The 27,014-nt window shown below is 40.7% G+C and overlaps 3 protein-coding genes across 3 annotated transcripts; 1 reads left to right on the top strand and 2 right to left on the bottom strand.

Moving 5' to 3' along the window:
- Positions 1-940: 940 nt before the first annotated feature.
- On the bottom strand, positions 941-9,008 carry klb (klotho beta). Its single transcript, XM_042493752.1, has 6 exons — positions 8,196-9,008; positions 6,074-6,587; positions 5,732-6,000; positions 5,364-5,620; positions 3,065-3,993; positions 941-1,446 (listed from the first exon to the last, which is right to left on the bottom strand). Exons 1-6 carry the CDS (start codon positions 8,943-8,945, stop codon positions 1,034-1,036), a joined length of 3,132 nt encoding a protein of 1,043 aa, XP_042349686.1. The 5' UTR covers positions 8,946-9,008; the 3' UTR covers positions 941-1,033.
- A 2,753-nt stretch (positions 9,009-11,761) lies between these two features.
- tlr1 (toll-like receptor 1) lies at positions 11,762-16,827 on the top strand. Its single transcript, XM_042492924.1, has 2 exons — positions 11,762-12,017; positions 13,484-16,827. The coding sequence occupies exon 2, from the start codon at positions 13,492-13,494 to the stop codon at positions 15,892-15,894; it is 2,403 nt and encodes an 800-aa protein (XP_042348858.1). The 5' UTR covers positions 11,762-12,017; positions 13,484-13,491; the 3' UTR covers positions 15,895-16,827.
- Positions 16,828-17,025: 198 nt separating this feature from the next.
- ints10 (integrator complex subunit 10) lies at positions 17,026-26,899 on the bottom strand. Its single transcript, XM_042492925.1, has 17 exons — positions 26,409-26,899; positions 26,186-26,253; positions 25,556-25,659; positions 24,946-25,085; positions 24,769-24,850; positions 24,544-24,684; positions 24,228-24,402; positions 22,951-23,120; positions 22,700-22,839; positions 22,392-22,545; positions 22,115-22,197; positions 21,628-21,783; positions 19,454-19,562; positions 19,037-19,116; positions 18,680-18,842; positions 18,162-18,255; positions 17,026-17,326 (listed from the first exon to the last, which is right to left on the bottom strand). Exons 1-17 carry the CDS (start codon positions 26,535-26,537, stop codon positions 17,170-17,172), a joined length of 2,145 nt encoding a protein of 714 aa, XP_042348859.1. The 5' UTR covers positions 26,538-26,899; the 3' UTR covers positions 17,026-17,169.
- Between the last annotated feature and the right edge of the window lie 115 nt (positions 26,900-27,014).

Here is a 27,014-nt window from a genome sequence, read left to right as displayed (position 1 = left end):
TTCACTGTACAGAAGTGTTACACAGTGTTTCATCAGAGCTACAAACGAAGACACTAGGGGGAGTCATTGTCCCGTGCACATTCACACAGTGTGTTCAACAGTAAACATCTTGTCTGGTGTTTGAATTGTGAGGACCCCCAGGGTGTCATTTCTGTGCAGTTAATTCACATGTCAGTGTGATTTCTTGCAGGCCTGTGCTCTTCAGGGCAAGAGGGAACACCTAAAAGTGCTCAGGTTATTTAAGTCCATGTGCAGCTGGTAGCTCACTCGCTGGCTGAACTTCCACTCTGCTGCTTTTCCTCGTTGGTGTGGTTGTGTTTCCTCAGCTTTTTTTTATTGGTTTTGCTCTTATACACCGTGTCTCCATTTTTGCTGCAGGAAAATGCAGCAGCGAAGTGGAAGTTCAGCCAGAAAGTGAGCTACCAGCTGCACATGGGCTTAAATAACCTGAGCCCTCTCAGGCTGCCTTAACCAGCATCTGCCTGCAGAGAGAGCACACAGACAGGTGAATGAACAACACAGAGATGACACCCTAGGGGTCGTCGCAGAATTAAGTGGATACCACTTATAAACAAATTTGAAAAACTTGTTCTGAGAAAGATTTGTGCAATCTACAAGTAAATCTGTAATAATCACGTAAAATACATTAAAGATGCATTTTAGTCTGATCCACCCAACATAATCCTCACCGAAAAAGAGTTAATAACAATACTAGAATGACACATTATCTCCATAATGGAGGTCATAGGTAAAGTCAAAGCATTTCTTCTCCTTTACAGTATATAATAGAGCTGACAAAATCAATTCTCAGCTTTTGTTAATAACATGCGAGTCTTTAGCATTCAGCAAATCTGTTAATCTCACTGTCGTTTTACTGTAGGAACACAGTATTTGTTGGTGCACTGATCACACAATATCACAAGCACAGGCACAAGCATTACTGGATCAAACACAATTGTAGTTATTGCTCTGCTTTGTCAATAAAGCACACACAGTTTGTCTGCGACTCATTACAGAGTTTGTCTCTACAGTTCTATTTAACAGGTGGACACAAGCAAACAGGGACTCCTTTCCTTCTTTTCCTTCTGTTCACCCCCCTGCGCCGGCCTCTTGTTTGGTTTCTCTTGGTGATAATGACAAAGACTACAAGTGCTGTTAACATTAACGCTGTTATAAGAAGGCAACCTCCAAAGACCAGCATGACTTTGTTGTTGAACATCCATGCACATACAGAGCAATGTTCGTGCAGCTCACTAGACCTGCAGGTCTGCGTGGTGTTATCCTCAGGGAAACCGCCACGAGCGATGATTTCTCTGTAGACAGCGATGGAGGCTTTGGCTTTGGATTGATGGTGGGTGGAGGTGAAGAGGCCAAACTGGGGGGCATGCTGATCTTGTAGTTTCCACATGTAGAACCCCTGCAGGTTGACTCCATCTAACTGGCGAGCTGGAGACAAATTGGATATGAATATCCCACATATACTTTATTTTACCATCATAAAAACACCCAAATATTAAGAGTAAATGCCAAGTGCATATACAGGTGAGCTGAGGGCCATTAAGGGCAAAGTATGAACACTGAAATGATTAACACTGTACTGTTTCTCTCTTCCCTCCTCTCTCTTTTTATGGTCTTGATGGTTTCTCATTAAGTCCGTTTTTATAGTGGGAAGCAATATGGTCATAAAACATGTATTGCGTGTGGATCTGTGCCTCTTTCTCAACATCCTGAGCACAACAGAGGTCCAATTCGTTCCTACTGAAAAATGATCACGCAGAACATTCATGCAGAGGAACTTAACATGCAGTGTAGGAAGAAGTATTCAGATCCTTTTGTTAAGTGAAAGTGCTAAAACCACACTGTGAAAATACTCCACTACAGTAGGCATTTCACTGCTGTAGATGTTTAAGGTTTCAGTCATTTTTACTCCTTTATACATTCTTGGGAAGTTTAATATACAGCAAAGCATTGTATTGTAAAACATAATTTGCAGCGTCACTGTCCTGTGAGAACCACATATCTCTATAAAGTCAACTTTTCATGAGATCAGCATGAGGAGGGTTTTTAAGAGTTTATTCAGCCTGAGCAACGGAAGGATTTTCTCAATCCATGAAGGAGCCTTTGTGGCACACTTCACATGATTAACAAAATGTATTATTCACATGTATCACTGCTAGACTTTTTAAAAAAGTCTCTTGGGGCCATGCTCTAAACTCAACAGGTTGTCAGCCAACTTAATTTTTGGTGTGAAAATCTTTGCTCAGAACCTGCTTCAAACGTTTACTAACTTCTCTTAGGAGATTGATCTGACACTTCAGCCTTCATGTTATCAGAAAAAAAAATCATTTTACTTGTTGTCAGGTGACAAGAAAAGCATGAGAAACTGTAATCTGAAAAGCAACTAAAAGTGCTTCACAAATGTAGTGGAGTATAAAGTACAATATCTACCTTTGAGATGTAGTGGAGCAAAAGAATCAAACTGCATTAAAAGGGGAAACTCAAGTAAAATACATGCAAGTAACATTGTAAAATACCTCAAATTTGTACTAAAGTAGAATACTTGAGTAAATGTATTTAGTTACTTCCACAGCTGATTGCATGTTGGCACATTAATGGAGATGTAGGATATGAAATGCATGACCTACCATAGGAAAAACTCTGTCAGCATGCTAGAGCCACTTTATCACCACAGCAACCCCAGCCTAAATGGGAAATCCCTGTCATGCCACAGACTCTCCCCCTAGTCATTATTGTTAACCCCCTGAATCCTAAACAAATTGATTTGAACTCTTCCAACATGGGAAAAATGCAACAAGCAACGTGAGAAGACATGGCCTAAAAAATTACCTGAAAATAAGGGGAAAAAGTAAAAAACAAAAACAGCCACAAAAAGACTTAAAATGCTGAAAATAATAAAAAAATAATTTAAAAATACATTATTTCTATTAAAACCTGATGCCTAAACTATACAGTTTCAGCTTTATAAATCTAAATCCAGTCTCTGACCCGAAATCACATTTCTGTCAACACTACCAAAGCCAGTTTAAGCCATCATCACACCCACCTTTAAAGGCCTCCTGCAGGTAACTCCTGATAAAGTGTTGCCTGAGTTTGTCCTCCACTGGAGCCTGGTCATCAACCCCACTGGCTGTCACAATGATAGGCAGAGCCCCTCCATATCTCTGGCTGACCCAGTTCAGGATCTTCCGCAGGCCCCAGGGTACCAGAGCCTGCCCCAGACTGGAGGTAGGCCAGGTGGGATCAGAAAGGATCAGACAGCCATGATCAGGGGGTTCTTTCTGCTGAAAACTGGCCTGTGTGTGGGGATATGGAGAGACCAGGCGGGTGGTAAAATGATTCAGTGCGATAAAACTCAATGTCCCTCTCAGCTCCTCGCTCTCAGTCTCAGTAAAGCTAGGAAGAGCAGATCCAGGGAGGCCTTTTTCTTGAGCCCGCTCCTCCAGATATGTCTTCATTTCTTGTGGGTAGTCCCCCTTTTGATGCTTCTCCTCATGTCTAGTCCCAAGCAATGGGTCTAAGAAGCGCCCAAGCTCAAACAAAAGGAATCTCTGTGCTGCTGCCGTATGTGAGTCCAGGAAGGGGTTTGCAGGTTCAACCCAGTCTGCATGTAACGCAAGTGACACCCGTGCTCTCTGTTGACCCGAGTGTTCCCTCTCATACAGCCTCCAGGCTTTTGCGTGAGCCAGAATAAGGTTATGAGCTGCCTGATGCTTCTCTTTCCCAGTGGAGTAAACATCCACCAGTCTGTTTGGCTCATTGACGGTGATCCAGTATGGTACCCAGGACCCCAGCTGCTGGTAGCACAGAGCTGCATATTCCTGAAAGGCCACCACTGTGCTGTAGTTGAGCCAACCACCAGAGGCATGAAGTGGCTCAGGCAAGCCCAGCCCAGCTCTGTGTGTGGGGTAGTAGAGAATAACGACAGCCTCCAGGTCCAGCTTCTTGAGCTCAGTCAGAACGCAGCGGTAGTACCTTTGGATGGAATAACAATGTGAAACGGGATTATAGAATCACATGGAATAATTCCCACTGTTAATTTAAAATCATGTAGAAAAGGTTTTTCACACCACTTTGTCAGAGGGCCTTCATGTCTAAATATGACATCCTGGGTACCCTGCTGCCTCTGTTTTGGACATCACTGGACCGCATGTCTATTTACGCTTGTTATTTGCATTGTGTCTTTTCAAAAATATACTTCAGTTTTCACAGAAATGTTCATGTTCTGCCGTGATATGCATACAGTCTTTTCCAACGTACACTTACAGCGTAGGTAAAACACTTCATTTTACATTTATTTACTTAGGCTTCAGCTACACAAGCATGTGGTTAAGTTTGGAAACACACCTAGTTTAGCTACAAAAATTCACATTAAAAGTGAGCAGTTGGCTCCCGGGTGAAAGTGCAGGGTTTGTTGAACCCATCCACCTCTACACCCGCCTGACCTATAGGGACATACTTTGTCTTTATACTACCATAGTTACTGATGGCGTTTGCCCGAGGCGTGTCATATCACTGCGAAAGGAGCCTCCATGCGTCCATGTCTGATGCTGAAATCCTCTGACAACAGGGTGGTATTTGACGAGTAGTGTTAATGCCCGCCACCTCAACAACTGATGCACCCAGAGCGTATCGTATAATTGCAAAAGGTGCCTCTTTGTGTCATGTATTACCCTGAAATCACTGACAAAGTGGCGGTATCTGACAAGTTTCGTGTGAGAACAGGTTGTTTTCGCATATGCCTAAAAGGTGGACTTAAATGTAGAAAACCGTTCATCAACTGAAGTAAGAGAGGTCCACGTTTCACAACAGCAAAATTTCATTTCTCTTCAATTTCATTTCTTCTTAAACCATGTTAAGGAAAAATGACAATATATCTACCTTGTACCTTGTTTACAATCTGTCACACAACTCGAGCAGTTTAATGAGCAGAGCAGACATAATTCTCATCTGTGTATGAGACAGTTCAAGCAGAAGTTGCTAGTTGAGATTTTATCAAAAATACATGTTTGAAAAGTACTGAGCATATGACTGGATAAATGAGACTTGGATATATACTGCACGATTTGTCTGAGAGTTTGTAAACAGATGTTTTGATATAGTTTAGCTATTGCAAAAGAGGTTCCCTATTCATCAAGAATTTTCTCCTTTTTTTGGATTGTTTGTTCACCATGGAGGCATGCAAGAAAAAGGAAGTTTTCTTCCTTAATTCAGCGTACCATGTGCTGAGTAAATGATATACAAATGATCATTTGGCAGATGAATATGTGTATTTTAACTAAAATTAACCAAACTAGGGTGACTTTGGGAAGACTGTCCATGTTTGTGTGTTTGTGTATTTGTACCTTAGAGCCTGAGTGTTCACATTAGAGAGGTCTCCCTCAGGTAAAATCAGAGACCAGTTGAGAGCGAATCGGTAGTGAGATGCTCCAGTGGACGCAAACAGGCGAAGATGACCACGGATGGCCAAGTAGTCGGTGCACTGGGCTCCTCTGGTGCGCATCTCCACCCCTGGGACTGCACGCAATGATCCGTCTCCTGTCAGGTTCCAGCTGTACAAATGGGGGTCGGTAAACTGTGGTGAGAAAGGGTAGAAGTGGACCTACAATAACAAAAACAAAAAACATATAAGAACATCAGCATAAATATAGCCATTAATTATTTTTTTTATTTGCTTTTAAAACACCTTCTTGTCCTCCTAGGTTTTTCTTACCTGTAAAGTGGAGTCAGCAATACCCCAGTGAAATTCGCAGGGTAAACGGCCTTTGATTTCTCTAGAGGTTTCATCTCTAGGGAAACCATTGTCAGCAACAACACGTTTATAATACTGAGCAGTGGTCTTGGGGGTCCTGCTTCGGTTTGGTTGGTTGAAGTCGATGTAAAAAAGACCTCGCCTTACAGTGTAGCCATAATTCCACTCAAATCCATCCACCAGTGACCAGGCAGAGTATCCTATCACCTGCACACCATCAAACTTGATTGCTGTAAAGGAAAACACAGCGATACTAAGTGCTGATTTTATTACACTGTCTACATTTTATTTGTTTGCTCTTACCCTGCAGGACTTGGTTGATAAACCTCTTCATCAGGTAAATGGCCACTGTGTCCTCCTTTCCCACACTGGCTTCAGAAAACCAGCCGCCTTCAGTCACCAGCACCTTCGGGTCCCCATACTCCAGCTTTATCCAGCCCAGTAAGCGCCTCAGATCTGGGGTCACAGTCTGCCCATACTGGACCAGGCCCCGGCCCAGACGGAGGTTATTAGGCCCGAAGGACAGAGCAAAAAAGTCAGCTGTTTTCTGCACCCAGAGCTTCTCCTTGTGAGAGAATGTAGGCATGAGGGCCCCATGCTTGATTTTTAAAGAGACTGGGTAGTCACCATCACCGAAAATGGGGCTGGCAAACCAGCCAAGCACGGCCTCTACTGAATGCTGGCAAAGCTCGACATTAGCAGCTGTGGCTTGGCGTCTTTGAGGTTCAACCCAGTGGGATCCAAGAACAATGGATACTTTACCCCTCTGAGCTGGACGGAAGTGGGTGTTGTAGGCATGCCATGCTTTGGCGTGTGCCTGAAAATTACAGCAGACACATTGTTATATCTGTGCTGCAGATAAAAACACAATATTACAATATGTATTTTCCACAGACGACATACGTGTCACATTAGGAAAAGCACAGGTGTAAACAATCAAATGAATGATGGCTGAATTGCATTTAGTGTTAGTTTCAGGGTCCTGGTGTCGATTGCTGCAGGAATGAGTCCTAAAACATGGAAATGAGTTAGCATTTCAGCACAACCGGTGCCCTCGTCCTGAAGATAATAGGTTTTGTTTGTTTGTTGTTTTTTTGTTAGATGCCTGAAATAAGGTCTGTGATTAACACAAGCTGAAGTGTTGTTCAGCAACATAAAATACATCAGAATATACAACGGTTGTGAATTTTGAAGATTTTTTGTGCCTCAAAAAAAGCCGGTTGCTAACATGGGGCTCAGTGGGACTAGAGAACGTTATCACACCAAACACGGCTTTAAAGCTTGTCTTGGTGGTGGCGTTAAATCATGCAACTTTTTACTTTTGGTGACTGGATTTAGGCTTAAAAATTGTAAAAGTTGGGTTCATTCATGAAGATTATCTTGCTGAACAAACCATGACAAAAAAGGTTTGTCTGCAATGATTCAAAATCCAAAGGATAGGCTTTTTGACGAGGCAACCAGGGTGTAGCTACCTTCCATGTCAGCCTACAGAAAAACATCATCCCTGAAGCACTCTATTGTGCATGCTGGCTAACTGTCAGTTGAACAGAACAGAGCCATCATTCATATTACTAATGTCAGTGTTACTGTGCTTTTTCTACTTCGACGAGTCAAAACATTTGTTGTGAAATAAGTGAAACACTGCAAAACTTTAAAGCACTCACAGAGCACAAATCTCCCCCACAGCTGCACCATCATCTGAATTTGTTATTCATAACATACTGTAAATGCCCCAACTGATAATAAAACGATCACTTGTTCCTTTGTCCTAATTAAACCTATTTCTACAAAATATAAAATTTACAACTAAATAAGTTGTAAAGCATGTAATATACCTTTAACCATGTAATAACCAAGTAATATAGCAATCATAAAAGCAATCTTTCACGCATCAGAGAATCTCTATTTGCTCACACTATCTGTGTGACATTAGCTGTCTGCATAACATCTGCGCTAGGCTGCATAAACGTAAGTGAGTATTAATGAGGCATATCTCCATGACTTCCTGTCACACACTGTTTCGCTCCAGCACTGAAGTGCTGATGTGGTGGACTTTGACCTCAATGTCTCTTTAAGTGTCCTGTTTACTGATCACAAACCTGTCAAAATAAAATATTAGCAGCTGGTCATCAGTGAGATAAAATTAAAAGTGAGTGCCAAGGCTTTTCACCAGTTATATATTACAATGCCATAAATCAATCTTCACTAACTTTTTTAATTGAATTCTATTGCAACAAACTATTGGTGCAGTCTGTTCTTGCGTCACTGTCTTGAAGATGCAAACATTCACTAAACCATCATAAACTGATACAGCTGCTGCAGTTCAAAGTTTACAGACAGTCAATATCATGAGAGAAATTCTTCATGCATTACACAAACAATACTCAGCCACAGACCCATGTAAAATATACTGACCCTAACTTACCCTGATCAGGTTGTGGGCCACAATGAGCGAGCCAGCGGGACCCCCTGTTTCTCCTGGAGCATGCACACCTGTCCCATAGCCCTGTACAGCTACCAGGTATGGATTATGCATGGTGAGCCAGTACTTGACACTATTCCCAAATGTGTGGAAACAAAATGTAGCATACTCCTCAAACATTCCCACCACTGTCTCATTTCTCCAGCCTCCATAGCGATCCTGCAGGACTTGCGGCAGGTCCCAGTGATGGAGGGTGATGATGGGCTCAATTTTCTTTTTCAGAAGTTTCTCTATGAGCCGGCTATAATGCTCCACGGCAGCTGTGTTGGGCTGACCTCGGGCACTCCCATCAGGAAAGAGTCTGGGCCAGGAGAGAGAAAAGGAGTACAATTTAACACCGAGATACTCCAGGGCCTCCACATCTTCTTCCCAGTGAGTGTAGCTGTCACTAGCCACATTGGCGGTCTCTGTTGCCAAATTACCAGTGACAGTGGAGTGGGTGAAATGGTCCCAGATGGATGTGCCTTTTCCCTCCTGATCCCAGGCTCCCTCTGTCTGGAAGGCAGACGTCCCCGAGCCCCAGAGGAATCCCGAAGGGAAGATGTCATAGAGGAAAGACTGGTCGTCGATGTCTGGCTTGGGCTGCTCCCAAATCTTCACGCCATCCCCAAGAGAGCAGGCGGCCTTGTTCCAACCACACACCAGCAACAAGAGGGAGAGTAAGAGTGTGGGAGGAGAAAGATGGGTCAACATACTGATTTGTCTAGAAATCCACTTGAAGGAAGTAGCTGGTGTCTGTCAGAGCTATTGTTCTATTCAATGTCATGAATCCTCTTGAGACGGACAAGAGACCCATTATGGTGGAGGAGACAGGACAGCAATCACATCCAGGAGAGGGAGAAGCTTCGAGGTGCCTCATTTTCCATCTGACAACCTGCTTCAAGTTCCCTTTCTCTTCCCCTGTGTACTTGTGCTCCCACTCAGCCCCTCCCATCACCATAATGTCCTCACATACAAAGGTTGACTCATAGCCACACACACTTGCAATACCCTTTTGGATGTTTCAGGGGAATTATTTACCTGTAATTCTAAAAACACTTTAATTACATTACCAACTCAAAAAAAGGACAATTAACAAGAAAGGACAATACTTTAAAGGGTATTACAGAGAATGCCTGTGAGGACACACACACACACACACACACACACACACACACAGCTCTAAACATGCTGTTGATTGCTGTAAAAAGGTTCTTGCGTCAATAATTAGCTTGTACTCTGATCTTAGAGCCATAACGAAGAAGTAGTTCACATTGTGCTCTCCGTTTTCAACTAACACATACAGACTTTTAGTGCTGAAACCTAACAACCCAGAAGGCAGGAAAATTGAAAATAAGATCTCATCTTTGTCTAGCCTTTGTCTCCCAGACTTAACTGAGCTCAATTTAACATCAATGTGAGATGTGGCCATTATGGCATACATCTTAAATTCAGCTCCTGAGAAAAAGCCTTTCTCTTGTCTCAGACCAATCCTAATTCAAGATCTTAAAATGCTCTTTTTTCTCTCTCACTGCACTGATCTTTATTTGTACAAAGGGAAAAAACAAAACTTGATTGGCTTATAAATTAGCCTGCATAATTTCAGAATGTTGTCTCAGTGATCAAATTCAAGTCTCAGCTCTGTGTATTCGATCTGATCCCTGAGTTGTCGCTCGCTTCTGAGAAGCCTGTGGGCAAAGAACTACTGCTGATTTGTACTTTTGTTCCTTCTTTCACCTAAGGGGCACATATTGAGTTAGTGGATTAACACGTTTAGCACATATTGAGGGCAGTTATTGAAAAAGGGAGGGGAGGGCTGATGCAATGTAGTGCAGCCTAAAACTGAAAAACAACAAGATGCTCTCCATTGTCCTATGGTGAGAAACTGCTAAGCACATTCACAGTGATCTTCTAAGATTTGATCAAACCATGCGAGTGACACCAGTGACACCACCTCAACAGTGTAGTTGCCCAGGATACACTTGGCTTTAAGGCGTTGGTGGGATAAGTTAATTGAACTGAAATGGTCATTTATCGCCTGGACTGACCTCAGTGTGGTCGCTATGATACTGAAGAAAAGATGCCTGAAAACACGGAGGTGCATTTTCAAATGTGTCATTCCTGCAGATGTACGCATTATATGGTAAAGAGGACTGTTAGTAGTGTATAGGAAGGTATGTTTTTGACAGTCAGTTCTTTGTGTAAATAAATCAAGTCAAGTCTCCTTTATAAGATGTTGAACAGAGGAACGACATTAACTATTTATGTATGTAACTGAAATTTAGAATTTCCAAATGGCACTCTGATCTTGCATAAGCACAAATGTGAAAAACTCAAAATCTGTCAAACCGTTTGGCTGACAAGGGAGTTTTTCTTCTCATACTAGACTTAGTCTTTGGATTGGAATTTTTAAAATATATATATTTCACAATATTTTAGGAAAAAAAACAGAAGTCCTGTGTGGTCAAAAGCTAAATATAGTATGATACGAAAAAGGCTGTATCTCAGAAACTACAAAGAGAAAAATGAGTTTTGGTAACTATGATCACATAAGTTAGATATCAAAGAGATGCACACATATGGAGTATAAAAAACATTAAATAAATACAATGTTTTTAATGGTCCTATTTTTTAACTTTGATAAAAGTGGTGATTTTTGATTTTTGTGTGATCTAAAAATGTCAAAGTTGTAGCGTTAAGCCTCTTTTCCACCAAGCTGTCCAGTCATTTTTGCATTTTCATTGTTCTATGTTGTGGATGGTACCAGTAGCACCCTTTAATTGCATCCTACAGATATTCCTCTGCATCATGACTGAAAAGGAAATACAGCAAGAGCTTGGCAGAGCAGTGACGCAGCAACCATCTGCGTCACAGTAACTCTGCATACATTGAGAGTACTGTCTGCGATGGAAAAGCAAAAAAGATCTACAGTTTACGCATATGTCTGTACAGGCTACGCACAGTTCTAAGGGTACTATACCAACAGTGTTCGGTGGAAACGCGGCTTTAGATACTTGCCTGAAGTATTTCAAGAGTTTAGATCAGGAATACTCAACTTGCTTTGGCCAGGGACCACTTTTGCAAAATGACATGAGGCCAGAGGACAGTTTCTAGGTTTTGCAGACTTTCTGAGCTCAGAATTTGGCCCAGGCAGTGAGTTGAATATCATTGATTTAGACCGATTAGAATAAATTCATTTTTCCTTATCATATAAAATATAGTCTTTGGGCACACGTGGGCAACACAGTCCACTAAATAAAGCAGGAAAATAACACTAAGTTAATTAAAACTAATTTGATTTATATCAATATAACTGAAAAGACCTTAAATACTTCCACTCTCCCTTATATTTCATCATGAGGGAAGAGAAGGGGAAAAAGCTCTTTACAGTAAATAAAGGGAAGTGAAAAGAGGATGTATTTAAGAACAGATAAGTGATTGGTCTGACACTTGCTTTCATTTCCATGTCCATATCCTCTCATTATGCACTGTAAAATCAGCGGAGGTTGTGTCAGAAAAACATATGAGAAGAGCAGAAGCAGCCAACTATTGTCTTGCGATCAGAACAGTTTTTGTCTTTGTTGCTCTTTTTTCAGCATTTAGTAGTTTTGAATCTCTGTGAGATATTTTATAGACTGAACTCAGATACCTTCCACTGTTATTGAGACTGTCCACTGGAAGAGTCTTCAACTATGATAGACTGCAACAAATCAATCGATTAAAAGCTCAACAAATCAAAAACATCAGCATTGCTTCAACTGAAAAATCCATCTGATTTCAATACAGGTCAGTGCACTCTTTTGTCTGTCTATGTGCTGTGTAGTGGTCGGATTTTGAGCTAACTTCATTTAAATTTTGTTTTATTTGTTGGATCTATTTAGAATGAGATGGCACAGTAGCAGAATAGTTAGATTACACAAGCCAACACACACAGACAGAGGCAATATTGTGGAAAAGGCAAAAAACAAGGGTTGAAAATTTGCATTAAAAGTTCATGGATTTGCTCAATTTAGTATTTAAAACATGACTATTGATTTTACTAATTAATATCTGTTTACATTTCTTGCGGGGAGTCAGGGTGCAGAAGTAATTCCAACTTTATGATGTTTGAAGGAAAGTAATTGTTAAACAGAAACTTCCTGTATTGACCAAGTAGAGGAAACGGCAAGTCAGATAAAGAAAAGATTACATCCCACCCTCATGAAGGTTATAATGTTCAGTTTTGGGGTTTTCAGACCGTTTTGTCCATTCCAGTTTGTTGGATGCTATACAATTCAGCTGCACCACAAACAACATTGTTTACAAAGAGCATGAACACAGTACTGCCCCCAGAAATTTTTAATAGGGCTGGACAGATGAGGCCAGTGAAAATCTTGTGGTGGCAAACCAAAACCAAAAGACAAAACTGAATTTCAGGAATTCACTTATGCTGAAATAATATTGATATGCCTCAGTTTCTTATTTTAAGTTATTGGTACTAATTGCCTGATGTGCATAGACTAATAATGCTACAGTTAATGTTTAAGCCAATCCTGTTTTCATTTGTTATGTTTCTGTATTTCTTGCATGGTTTTGTTGAATACTTACCTCTGATTGGTCAATTACAGCATTCTGCAAGCTGTTATTTCTTAATTGAGAAAATAAAATAATTTTGAAATCAATTTAATCTATAAATATCTTGTGTCAAATTATTTAATTCTTTTAGTGGCCTTGTAAAAAGCAAGCTTAATTACTGCAAAATTAACCCTGTTTGCTTTTTAGCAGCCTGGGGTATCATTTTGTAACTGTTTTCAGTGACAATGAAGCATTTTGTTTGCTGCTTTTAAATTGCCAATCGTCTCACTTTTTGGCAGGACTGCCACACCTCAAAATAATAAAAAAAAAAATCACTTAAAAGTGGAAAATGCTCATCATCATTGACATTTTTCCAGTTGTCCAATCAGATTAATTGAGGTGGGTCATCTGTGGTTCAGATGACAACAAGTGGTAGATTTCAAGCTACAGATCTGTGAGTTAGCAAGCTGCAAATAGCACTCCTGCTCATCAGGGCGATTCATTGTTTTTCATTTTGGCACGTTATCCTTCCACTCAAAAAGACAACTACACAGAGCTTTAATTGGAAGAAGTGCACTGATTGTAAAGAACAAAACATTTACCGGGAGCAAGCCAAAGTTTCAGCCAGGTGTACCTAATGAACTAGAAACTGAACATATGTATCAACGATGACACAGTATCTTCTTACCTTTATGCAGGTTGAACAATGAGGCCTGTGACCGCTGCCCTCTTGGCAGCAGTCATACTGATGGGACTCCAGCAGTGCAGTCTACTCCCTGACAACTTTGTAGACCGCTCATCCAAAAACCTCTCCTCTGTCCCAAGTGACCTGCCAAAGACAGCCGAGTTTGTAGACCTCTCATGCAACCACATTCAGAAACTTCACAAAGGAGACTTCAAAAACACAGCTCTCCTTAAGTTTCTCAACATTTCGTGGAATCGTTTGGAGGACATCGATCCAGAGACGTTCCTTGACACGCCGCTCCTGACGGATCTGGACCTGTCCCACAACAGGCTGACGAACCTGTCGGGTCAGCGGTACCTGCTCCATGCAGAGAACCTTCTGGGGCTGAATCTGATCTGCAACAACTTTCTCACGATGACACTGGGGAGTGAGTTCAGCTCTCTGGTAAAACTGAGGAGATTAGCACTTGGAGCACAAAACATTGGTGTGGGTGATTTTAAGAATATTGCTCAACTGAAACTATATACATTGACCCTTTCCCTAGAGGATAAACTGAATTATACAGCGGGCAGCCTGAGGGATGTTCAAGCTCAAAGACTTCAGATAGCCTTCGCTGGTTATCAAACAGTGGACCATGGTCTGGTTGGTGATGCTCTGTCACTCTTTGTTGAAGTGGAGTTGATGGATCTGACAAATGGCTACAAAGATCTGAGTAAGCTGTTGAGCATGAGGGAAAAAATCCTCACAACTCATCTTTACCTCACCAACATATCAATCAAATGGAATGACTTGACTCACTATGTAAGTGTGGTCCTGCAGACAACTATCAGCCATCTGAGCACCTCCGATGTGGCCATTTCCAATTTGCCCATGATTGATACTGCTATGACGTACACAACTCAGATGAAGTCCTTCACAGCCACAAGGGCAGTGGTGACGTCTTTCTTGTTTTCACAGGAGGCTGTGTACAACTTTTTCATCAACCTGCCAGTGGAGCATTTAGCAATTGTTCAGACCTCTATCATATACATGACATGTCCAAAGTCGGAAAGTTCAATCCAACTACTGGACTTTTCTGACTGTGCTCTGTTTGACTCCATCTTCACCACAGTGACGACTCAAGAGATTTTTGAATGTAAGACTCTGGGTAACGTGAGGAAACTGATTCTGGTTGGCAACAATCTGAAGAGCCTCCAGTTTGTGAGCCAGCGTGTGCAATACATGAAGTCCCTGCAAGATCTGAACCTCAGCCTCAACTCTCTGACTTATGATGGTCTGAGAGAATGCATCTGGCCGCCAAACATCACCAATATGGATCTGTCTTCAAATGTTCTGACAGACTCCGTTTTCAGATGTTTACCAAAAGGAACAGAAAAACTGGATCTCAAGAACAATCAGATTTCTGTGATTCCATCATCCATCCTAAAACTGGGGAACCTTTCATCCCTGAATCTAAACGGCAATAGGCTGCGGGACCTGCCAGTATGTAATGGTTTCCCCATACTGAATGAGCTTCTGCTGAGGTCAAATTCCCTTCACGCCCCATCTGTGAACAAGCTGGAAAGCTGCCCCGAGTTGAAAACCCTGGATGTCAGTAACAACCCCTTCACCTGCACCTGCGCTCTGAAGAGTTTCATAAATCTTGGTGTCAAGTCTGAAACAAAGAACAGTCACACAGGAATTGAACTGTTGAGCTGGCCGTTGGACTATAACTGTAGCTACCCAGAGGCCGTTAGAAACTCCACCTTGAAAGGAACCTATATCCCAGAGATCTCCTGCAATGTCGGCCTTCTAGCTGCTGCCATCTTGTGCCCAGCAGTGCTAGTGAGTATCGCAGTTGTGACCCTTTGTCACTCTTTGGATGTTCCCTGGTATATGGGCATGATCTGGCAGTGGACCAGGGCCAAACATCGTGCCAGAATGCGACATGTTCGACCTGAAGATCTGGCAGGCGTTGAGTTTCATGCTTTTGTGTCGTACAGCCAGCATGATGAAGATTGGGTGCACAATTCCCTCCTTCCCAACCTTGAGGGAGGAGGGCTCAGAATCTGCCACCACGTGAAAAACTTTGTGCCGGGAAAGACAATTATTGAGAACATCATCGCCTGTGTGGAGAAAAGCCGACGCTCCGTGTTTGTGCTCTCTGCTCACTTCGTCAAGAGTGAATGGTGTCACTATGAGCTGTACTTCGCCAGCCACCAACGCCTTACTTGGGGCTCGGACAGCATTGTGCTCGTACTGCTCGAGCCTCTGCCTCAATACCTGATCCCTTCCAAGTACTACCAGCTGAAGTCCATGATGGGCCGCCACACATACTTGGAGTGGCCTCAGGACAGGGCCAAGCACAGGCTGTTCTGGGCTAACCTCAGAGCGGCCCTACAGACGGACCTGCCAAACGCACCGGTGACAGAACTAGAGGAGTAACTGTGACAGAAAGACTTAAAGCTACAGTTGGTAACCTTTATGAAAATAACTGTTTGGCATATTTGATGAAACTGTCACTACAACAAGTCAACACAGTATAACAAGAGACAGAAAATTCTATGAAAATGGCATTTGCTAGTTTCTACCCCGGCTGAAGGAAAACATCAATCAGAGTCAAGGAGTCTCTGATGCAGCTATCAATCATGTCCATGACAGTTCATGAACTGCAGTCAAATTGTCAAACTAGGCAGCGCTGATCAAATACAAATCAAGATTCTGTCACTGCGTTGCCAATGTCTCACTTCAAATGTTATCAGAAACATACAGTATGTCAGTGTATTGTTTAGCTGTGAAATAAGAAAGCTTTACTTCAGCCAGTGGGCGTTACTTTGCTGGAGCCTAAGCGAGCTGACCTCCACATCCACACCTGTGGCCAGTTTAGTGGGATGAAGCTGGAGAAAACCCACCCTGACACGAGCAGAACACAGAGGGCCACGGTCAGCGGATTGGATAAGGAACCCTCTCACTTGAGGCGACACAGCTAACCACAACACCAACATGCCACCCTTGGCCAAAAAGTTATTTTTATAAAGGTTACCAGCCACAGCTTTAAAGAGAAAAAGGAAGTGGGATGAAGAAGTGTGAATTGATCATAAGGGAGCAGAGGGAACGCAGTAAGAGTAATCCCATGTGGGGGCTCTGAAGTGAAAAAGTGTGTGTATTCCTTCTTAAGACATGAGCATGCTTTTTTTGTGTATCTGATTTTTTATCTTGCTCTATTAGGTAAACTGATGTTTTGTAGGTTTCTAAGATTTAAATCATACATGGCAACTTCTGTAATCCATTAAGAGGCAATTTAATGGAAACATTTATATCAACCAACACTTCAAGTTTGTAACAAAAACAATAAACTTTACCCGAGAATATCAAAAATGCACTTAATTCTTTTGTCAACTCCCACAAAATGTCACAGTATGATTAAACCACTTCAAATGTGGTTAAGCACATGTTGAGAAGAAAACTACACACATACTATGGAAACCACATAAGCACTCTGTACTCAGAAAACCAGAATCATCTCCAACTCTCTAACAAGAGAGATCCACTTTTAAGGCAAGGAGACAGATTCTTTTTTTAGTTCAGTGATAAAGGATGATAATAAAGACCAGAGAGCTAGAAATGTGCTCTGTGTCGGGGTCATAAAGTCAGTCCAGCTGCATTCAAACTGTACCTGGAATATCAACTATGAAAAGGTTCAAATGTTGCAGGCTGGTGTCAAGGAAGAGACTGGATGATGATGATTTTCTCGTTGATGCAGAAACGGTGAAGAACGCTGAACAGGTTTTCTCCACAGCGCGACACCTGCCTCTCCATCGCCAGACGGAAGTCCTCCTTCACTCCTTTGGTGATTCCACGAGTCACTGTGTGGTGTCTGAAAAAAATACAAAGATAAAAAAGTAAACACAAACATACATACTGTATGATAATGTATTATTATGAGTTGATTTGAGATCAAAGCAATACAGACAAAAATCATGAAAATGACATGTTACTTTTGTTCTTACATACAGAAATCAGCCAGTCAACACAAGTTTCAGTATCGTAAATACAAAACCACATAAAACATGTCCACAAATGAAATGAGATCAAGTGTTATGAAAAGGCAAAAAACTAAATTGACCGCACAACAAGACCAACATCATCCTCAAATAACAACGACAACGTGATGACCACAGAAAGACGAGCAATGGCTCAAATAAACAAACGCCAACAGGAAATCAAACTAACTCTTGATGTAAAATGACAGGCCCAAATCAAAACTGGGGGGATGACAAGCCTTGAAGTTGGGAATGAAGGAAGGGTGACTGGTGTGGGGAGGGATGGGACTGTGGGAGGAGGGGCCTGGGGTACCTGTCCATCGTCTGCACCCCTTGTAGCAGAAGGGTATTTAACTCCACCCCCAGGGCGGGACTAGGGTTCCTGAGGGACAGCAACATTCAACAACTCTGTCAGTGATGGTGCATTCAAGCGTCTTTACTTCTACTGCAATGAGTGAAGGAGTTTGACAGAGGCTTTATTTTAATCATAAACCCTTTCTCCTTGCTCCACTTACAGCAGTTTCAATTCAGAGTACAATATTCCCCACAGGCCATGTCTACTTAGATCATCAATATATATATATCACTGATCTCTTTAAAACAGCAACAGAACAGGGGTGCGCAGAGTCACGATGCAAACTGAGCCATTTCTAAAAGGGAGGTGCTTACTTGATCAACATTCCCTGATTGGGCAGCAGCTCCAGTTGAATCCTCCCCCCCTCTGGAGTACGCAGGTATGCAAACTCCTCCAGCATGTCGATGTCTGACAAAAATCATGAGCTTATGGAAACTAAGATACACACAATGGTAACCACAATAACCATAATTGCCAATCTATTCGTACCGGGCTCTACAGTACAAAAAGAGGTGAAAACAACTGACTAAAGATGGACGACATAACAGCTCCCCAAAAGTGAAGCCAAAACATCTGGATCGCCCCCTGGTGGCTTGTTGCAATACAGGTCATACACCTTTTCCCATGTTAGTGGGTGGGCCTATAAACTAATAACTTTTGGTACATGTCAATTCAATTTTTTCATCAAAGACTGACACACAAATCATGTGTTATTCATGTTCAAACAGGATAAAAAAAATCATATGTCTCTCACCATGAACTACCATACAGATTTTTTTTGAGACTTTGCCTCTGTTTTGTTGATGTGTGAGTAGTGACTGAAAAAGGATACTGGTGACATAGTTGAAGAAATTCTCATACTGGAAACTGCCTTGCTGACAGATCTTATCCACTGCCTTTAAAAACAGCATTTCACCCTGCGGCCAGTCATGCTGCAGAAGCACCACCACATGACCGAGGGACAGGTCGTCACGACTGTCTGTGAAGGCACGGAGCTGAATGCACAAAATGAAAAAAGTGAAAGTCAGAAATCAGAATTAAAGGAGGAAAAAAATTGATTGTACAAGGTTTAATATCTAACTAGTCTCAAAAACCACAAATAATGCTCATTTTATCAAAGTCCCAACTAAAAAAAAACATAAACTTCAACCTCTAAATGCATTTACAGAGACGTAAATATTTAAAGTACCTTGAAGCAGGACAGCATCAGCTGGAGACAGAAAGGCAACACAGCTTTGCTCGTGCAGGGAAGCAACCTCAGGTCATTACCTAGATATGAATGAGTGAATTTGGTCACTGCATAATTTAGTCACGGATGTAGATTCATGGTTACATATTTTTCTATCACATCATAAATGGAGTCCTAATGATTTCAGCATCAAGGACAAAAGCAGTTTAAACTAAATCAGTTATTTCTCATTAATATGGATAGAGCAGGAGAGAACAAGCGGTTAATCTGCCAACATACAGACCCACACGACACCACTAAGTACATTTTGTCAAAAATATGAAATAATTTTGCGCTATATATAAAAGGTATATTAGATATTTTAAAATGAGTTCGTAGCTATTCACAGGTCAGAACCAGGAAGCAGGAAGTGTTTACCTTTCCTCGTTTTGGTCTTGACTCTACCCTGATCCTCTGGGGTCTTTGTTGATTCTTGGGTCGGTGGCACCAGACCACCAACGACATCAAGCAGCTTCTCACAGGCCAGCTGAATGACACATACAGTACTATACATGCATCACAAGACTCAGGCTATTATACACGATTTCTGTACAAACAAATGCTGTACATGTACATTTTGGATATCTTATTGCTGCTTTGGGCCAAAATCTTTTCTAAAAACTGTTGGTGACCATACAAAAGTGGGATAGGTATACATGCCAAATAATGCTACATAATAAAGGTCTGCATGTTCAAAATGTTTGATAAATGAGGAAGTTTCGGGTCAAAATAATCACATGTTGGCCAGTTAGAATGGTTCAAATGATAAATATACACCTGGTGGCAAGTTGATTAGCTTCACCTGCACATTTTAAAATTAAATTCTACCACAACAAAGTTACTAATTGTTCACTTTTTGTTGACATTGTCGGGAATGTGTGAATTCAATTATGTTTATTATCGAGGTTGTAGCGTGCTGTGGTGTTGAACTGAACTACATACTGATAGGTACTTTTACGACTACATTTTTTTGTCTTTCCTATTCAGAAACATGTGCAGTGCAGAACATGTCTCTAAATATAATGCAGTCCTGTATGGCACACAGAGCATTATGTTTTTGTATAATAGCTTTAACTTTAGCTGATGTTTGAATATGTTGAAAGCAAAACACCTTCCTGTGTATGTAACAGTGAAATACATAAAGACAACAGCGTAAACTAGATTAGAGCAACTCATATCTATAGAAGTAGCATTAAATAACAGAGATGTTAAATCAATTTAAACAGGATGCAAAAGGTTCAACAATTACAAGGGCTGCAAAAAATTATTTATGTATTTTTTGTCGATTAATTTGTCATTAATAAATTAATCTGTTACTTTCTCAATTGATTGTTTAATCTCCTTTTTTGCAAATATATTTTTTGTGGCTTTTGTATTTTTAACAACAATACAATAAAACAAATAGACACAATAGATATAAAGCACCCAGAACCATTTGAAAACATTTGGAATTTGGAAAATAACCAAAAATAATTGGTTGATGTTTTGATCTTTAAAATGTCAAAAAAGTGAAAATGTTGATCAGTGTTTTACAAGCCCAAGAAAATATCCTCAAATGTCTTTTTTGGTTTACAACCCAAAAACAGTACATATGTAGAGGAATAAAGAGACAGTGAAGTATTTACATTAATAAGCTGTAATCAGAATGTTGACCTTTTTCCATAAAACATACTCAACTCAACCCAATTAATTGTAACCCAAATAAATGTAAAATTTGACAACTAATTGGTTAATCCTTGCAGATTTAACAATTACTGCTCAAGAGAACAGTTTAACATAATATATTTGAGCCAATTGTGCATTCAGAATATGGAGAAATGGAAAAGAGATGAAAGAATGAAAAGACATGCAACCTGTATTTCTATACACGTCTCCTAACACCTACCAACCTGATATATAAGAGTGTGTGTGTGTGTGTGTGTGTGTGTGTGTGTACCCTGTATTCTCCCAGCGCGTAGTGGCAGGATGCCTGCTGTATGAGGGCCCTGTGGTGCTCCAGACTGCCCTGTCCTGAGGGGCTCTGCTGCCCAGCCTGAGGCTGCTGCACTGCAGCCATCTGGTGCAGGCTGGAGAGGGCCTTACGGTACTGTCCCTGGACACAGACAGACACACGGTAACAAGCAACTCATGGACACATGGAAAATATTTATTTTGACAGATATATATCTCAAATGTCTTTTTTGGTTTACAACCCAAAAACAGTACATATGTAGAGGAATAAAGAGACAGTGAAGTATTTACATTAATAAGCTGTAATCAGAATGTTGACCTTTTTCCATAAAACATACTCAACTCAACCCAATTAATTGTAACCCAAATAAATGTAAAATTTGACAACTAATTGGTTAATCCTTGCAGATTTAACAATTACTGCTCAAGAGAACAGTTTAACATAATATATTTGAGCCAATTGTGCATTCAGAATATGGAGAAATGGAAAAGAGATGAAAGAATGAAAAGACATGCAACCTGTATTTCTATACACGTCTCCTAACACCTACCAACCTGATATATAAGAGTGTGTGTGTGTGTGTGTGTGTGTGTGTGTGTACCCTGTATTCTCCCAGCGCGTAGTGGCAGGATGCCTGCTGTATGAGGGCCCTGTGGTGCTCCAGACTGCCCTGTCCTGAGGGGCTCTGCTGCCCAGCCTGAGGCTGCTGCACTGCAGCCATCTGGTGCAGGCTGGAGAGGGCCTTACGGTACTGTCCCTGGACACAGACAGACACACGGTAACAAGCAACTCATGGACACATGGAAAATATTTATTTTGACATGGTATAAAATAATAAAAATAATTTGACAGGTATCTTATAAAAAGTAAAACCTATTTATTGTATGAATTTTATTCGATTTCCCTCAGTTTAATTCATTTGTTGTCATTAGTTGTATTATGTTAGAAAACATCTATCTGACTCATTCTTTAAATACGGGAAAAATTATGACATATGTATTCCTATATCATATTCTTTGCTGCTCCTCCAATTACTGCATACTGTACACTGATAAAATACGACAAAAATGTCATTAACTGGTTCTTGCCTGGTATATGATCATGTCAGTGAGAAATATTCTGAACCACAGCCAGCTGTCCGTCTTCCAAGAGGCGCAGATCTTCTTGAACTCTGTTAAAATGTTCACAAAAACAAATGATTAAGACTTTTTTTCCTTTATCTCTCCTCAAAGTAAGTTAATGAAAGATGAATAGAGCTTTTTAAAGCCATAAAGCAGCTGCTGTGATTGACAATTTATGACATTTGATTGGAAATACTGGACCCTGTCTGGGTGAGTAAACACATATGAAGAGAAGAGGTGTTACCAGTTTCCAGGCCGTCGTGCGAGTGCAGAAGGTCCCAGCTTTCCCTCGCTGTGCGAAAGCTCTCCAGAGTCTCTGACCAGCTGGGCATCTCACTCTTGTTCACTATAATATGTCGGCCGCGACCTTTTCCCAACCCTTCCTCATCATCTGAGCTCTACAATGACATGCACACACAAAGAGTAACAAAAAAAAGCCAATAAAACAGACACACTATAGGCACACAAAAACCTATTCAAGAACATGTACAAAACAACCATGCCAGTCCTCCATGGCTAGAAACACCTTAATGATTTCTGATCCGTCCTCACCATCGTCTTCTCTCTCCCATCTGCCAGTTTGCGTTTCTTATGTGCATGTTTCACAGCTCCTCTTTCCAACTCCACATCATTATACACTGAGCTCAGATCCTCTACGAGGATCCAAGGCCACGAAGTCAATGCGTTCACACCTGCCAAACATAAAACCATCATTCAAACTTTTAACCTTTTAATGAAACGACAACAGAAATGCACATCCAGAAGAACTAGAGTGTTATAACCAAACACAGATAGAGACTGACCCTGGAACAGTGAAGGCTGTACTGCTGAGACGTACAGAAAGGCGCTGCGGAAGAGGACGAGTGCAGCACAGATGACCACTTGACTGCAGCAGCGGGACCTTGTGTCTCCTTCTAGACCAGGCAGGTAGCGACACAGCTCCTTCACTCGCAGCAGCATGTCCACATAACTCCTAGAGCATAAAGTGCACACACACAAAAAAAAGGAAAACTACATTAAAAAAAACCCCATTTATACCCACATTCAAATGGTCAGTGCTACTCATATGTATATAACAACTGTAATAGTGGAAGAAATATAAGTGATCCAAACGATCTCTTTCCGTCTGCCTCTCAATTTTGCAGATCTCTTGACCAGTAGTTATAAGTAACTTAGTACATTTATTAAACTACTGTATTTAAATATTATAGCAGTCACAGGGGGCATAATACTACAAAACAAGTTAATTTACTTTTGGTACTTTAACTACAACATACTGACAATACTTCTTACCGTTACTAAAGTACTGCTTTGAATACAAATATTGTTTAACCCTTTAAAACCTGGAGCTTCTTCACTTTCTTTATGCTGCTTTCAGTGCACGGCACAAGTATTTAAATTCAGAAACATGGGGGAAAGGCAATTAGCAACATACTAAGAAATATTCCAAAAATTGCAAATAGAAAAGCTAAGGAAAACTATATTTAGAATTATCATAATAACATATTTAAATTTATATAACAGAATTATTATACTTTTTTAGCACTTTCTAAGATATTTTATTTGTTCAATTTTTAAACTTTCTTTTTTCCCCCTTTTTATTTCTTTCTTTTCTGATTTTCAGAATATTTTCTTGTACTTTTTACTTAATTTCTTGCTAACTTTGGGGTCATTTCTTTTGTTGTTCATAGCCTTCTTCCCATGTTTTAAAAGAAATCAAGCAAATTTGTCTAGCTTTTTAAAAGGTTAAGTACAGTTTTAAGGCACTTGTACTTCACTTGAGTTTTTAATTTTGCTGCTGCATTACACTTTTGTTCCACTACATCTCATAGGGACATATCAGAGTTTTACTCCAACACATTTTGATTTTACAACAGCATATTAAATATGATGCATATGATGAGCCAGATACATGGAAGAATCCTTAAAGTTAATATTTTGGCCTTCGTGAATGCAGCATTTATTGCATGGCTGTTTGTACTAGACTACATTAATTTAGGCATGGTGTATCTAATAAAGGATTGTATATTTCCAGTCACCTGAAACACAGTACTGGCTGACATGTTGACAAACAAACTACCTCTGTCCCTTGTCTCCCTGCCACTCGCAGCGTGCTCCAACCACAGCGAGGATATCCAACAGCCTCTCCCAAGGTTCTGCTACCACTGATGACTTTTCTGAAAGGCCGTCAATCACATAACGCTGGGAGGCACGCGACACAGTGGGTGACTTTAGAGACCCACCTTCTTGAGAGCCTGAAATAAATACCAAAAGAAAATGTCAGTGAATAGAACAAATATGGGGACAGATCCTTCAACATTTTGAGGATTAAAGCGACCAACTTGGTTAGCCCTAAGAGAAAAGGAAAGTGGAACATCTTCACAGTGCAGCTTTACCCTGTATTTGTACATCAGGAGAGGGTCCACGGGTAACATAGCTTATGTAGAACTCAGCTGCTTTCAGCATGTACTTCTGCATCAGGCTGGCCGGCAAGCGCATGTCCATGTTGTTTATGACCAATGGAAGGACATCACACACTGTAACATAACAAAGAATTACTGCTAAAGCCATAGCAAGTTGTTCTGCATAAAAAAAAGTTTTCTAGGAAGTGTTTCACTCACCAAAAAGTTTTCTGAAGCAGTTGACAGGAGTCTCGACATTCTCTGATGCCTCTGCCTCCAACAGGGTTTCTCCTAGATTGACCTAAACATACAGCAGAATATTACCAGTGACTGTTTTAGTGCCATTTACCCGAAATACAACTGTCAGCTCACAAGAGTTAGGCTATCGTTACGTACCCCGTGTTGGACCACAGACTCTGGAAAGCGCTTTAGAAGAAGAAGAAGCATCTCTGCCTTTTCCAAAGTGTTGAAACACTGCTCTGTGGCTTTCAGCAGCATCTCACACTGCACACGGCCAGGCAGCGTTTCAAAAAGCCCTGCGTGAGGCAAACCACACAAATCAAAAAAATAAAAATGTATCCACTGTTCCACCCACATGTCATACTCCTGACAGTAGGGATGCTGTAAAGCAGTGGTTCCCAACTCCTTGGTCATGGTATTTAAGTGGGTCACAGGCCCATTCTGAATGGACTGCAAGTGGATTGTGAATGTGGCGAGTTTGTAAAAAAATACAATTTATTTTGAATTCCAGTGAATTTCAGCGAGGAGCTTGTATTTTGAAATTCTGTTCCTGCTTATTCTTGCAAAATGTTTTTTCTGGTGTTTTAAGCCAATTTGTTTGCATTGTGTGAAGTAAAATTGAAAATGTGGTCCATTATCTAATGTGTGGACCTTGAACTAATGAATAAGGAGAAATATGGAGCTCGTGGATGGACTAGTTGTGAACAACTGCTATAATGTTTACTAGCGTATGCATGGAATAACAAGGCAGTAAAACGTCTCCCACCTCGTAGAAACTGTGCATGTTTGTCCTGAGAGTCACTGCGCAGGGCAGCTGTGATGACGCTGATCTCCCGCCAAACAATGGGCTGATCTGGAAAGTTAATAAACCTAAAGAATGGACAAATCATTGGCAACTGTTAGCTCAGACTCTACACTAAAATGTCTTGTGTAAGGTGTAGAAATGCTAAAATAAACAAATAAACAAATAAAAAGAAATGTCTATATTGTGCATGTAAAAACTGCACTCTGCAAGTTCTCCTTGTCAGCTGACAAAGTACTGCACAATTTGTGAGAAAATAAAAGCAATTTTAATGTTTCAGGTGAAAAGAATCTGTTTATTCAATATTTAATTACCAACAAGGGGAAGAAAGTTTTGATGTATCCTCATTTGCAAGAATGCCCAGTTGTAAATGTAAATGGAGGGCAAATGGTAACATCAGATTGAGTGAAGGACATTAAGATTAATTTATGTATGGTAGTAGTGTGTTTTATGCTTAAATATATGGCTCTTGAACTATAAAAAAAAGGTACTTAGTGAACTGTACAGTTTTAAAAAAGGAATATATTTTCTAACATTTTCTAACTTCTCTTTTCTAGCACCGCTGTATCACAGAGTTAGTGCACTGCAACTCACATGTCATACAGCAGTCGTCCTGCCGAAGTTGTCCTCTCTGCATTGCGTTCAATGATGTACATTTCATACTGTGAAAACATGTCAACCAGATTTTAATAATAGATTCAGAAGTGGATCCATACATTTCAAACACGTGACAATGCTTGACTGATACATTAAGAGTAATGTATATAACTCAGGTGGTTTGACTATAAGCAGCTGAAAAATGATTGTACATACATACCTGTATGTTGAAGTCTGCAGGGTAAAGTGTCCTGGCAGTTATGAGCCAGGCTTTAGCCGCACAGGGATCATCAGAGACCAGCTCCCGGGCTCTCTTTACCAAAAACTCGCAGTCTTTTTGAGCTGACATTGTATCTTGTTTTCAGTGCTGAAGACGATAAACTGATTCCAAACGCACTTTAGTTTGTAATTTATTACATATACGGTTGTCTTACACGTATCAGTGAATAAATTTCCAGCTCTAACAGTTACCAGCGTTAGCGTTGAGCTAACATTGAGCTAAAGAGCTCTGTACAACATATAGGAATATAGCTAACAGCACAAAGCTAGCTTGCTTTCAACCGACACCCATGACCATGCTCTATTATTCAATTATCTCGTATACAGTCAACAACCTTTAAATATCAAAAAAGGCACAACCAGTAGCCGTTTTAATATTACCAGTCAAAGCTAAACCTTTATTTACCGACACATCCTCCAACGTCACGACAGTGATGTCACATCATGGTCGTAAAGGTCGCTAACGTTAGATTCTGCTTTACGACAAACAATACATCTCTGAAGATCGTTCTTTTTTTTTACTTTTATGCAATAATGCACGCAGAAA

This window comes from Plectropomus leopardus, chromosome 9, assembly GCF_008729295.1.
Source record: "Plectropomus leopardus isolate mb chromosome 9, YSFRI_Pleo_2.0, whole genome shotgun sequence".
In the NCBI taxonomy this organism is placed as follows: Eukaryota; Metazoa; Chordata; class Actinopteri; order Perciformes; family Serranidae; genus Plectropomus; species Plectropomus leopardus.
This window is presented reverse-complemented; position numbering and strand designations above follow the sequence as displayed.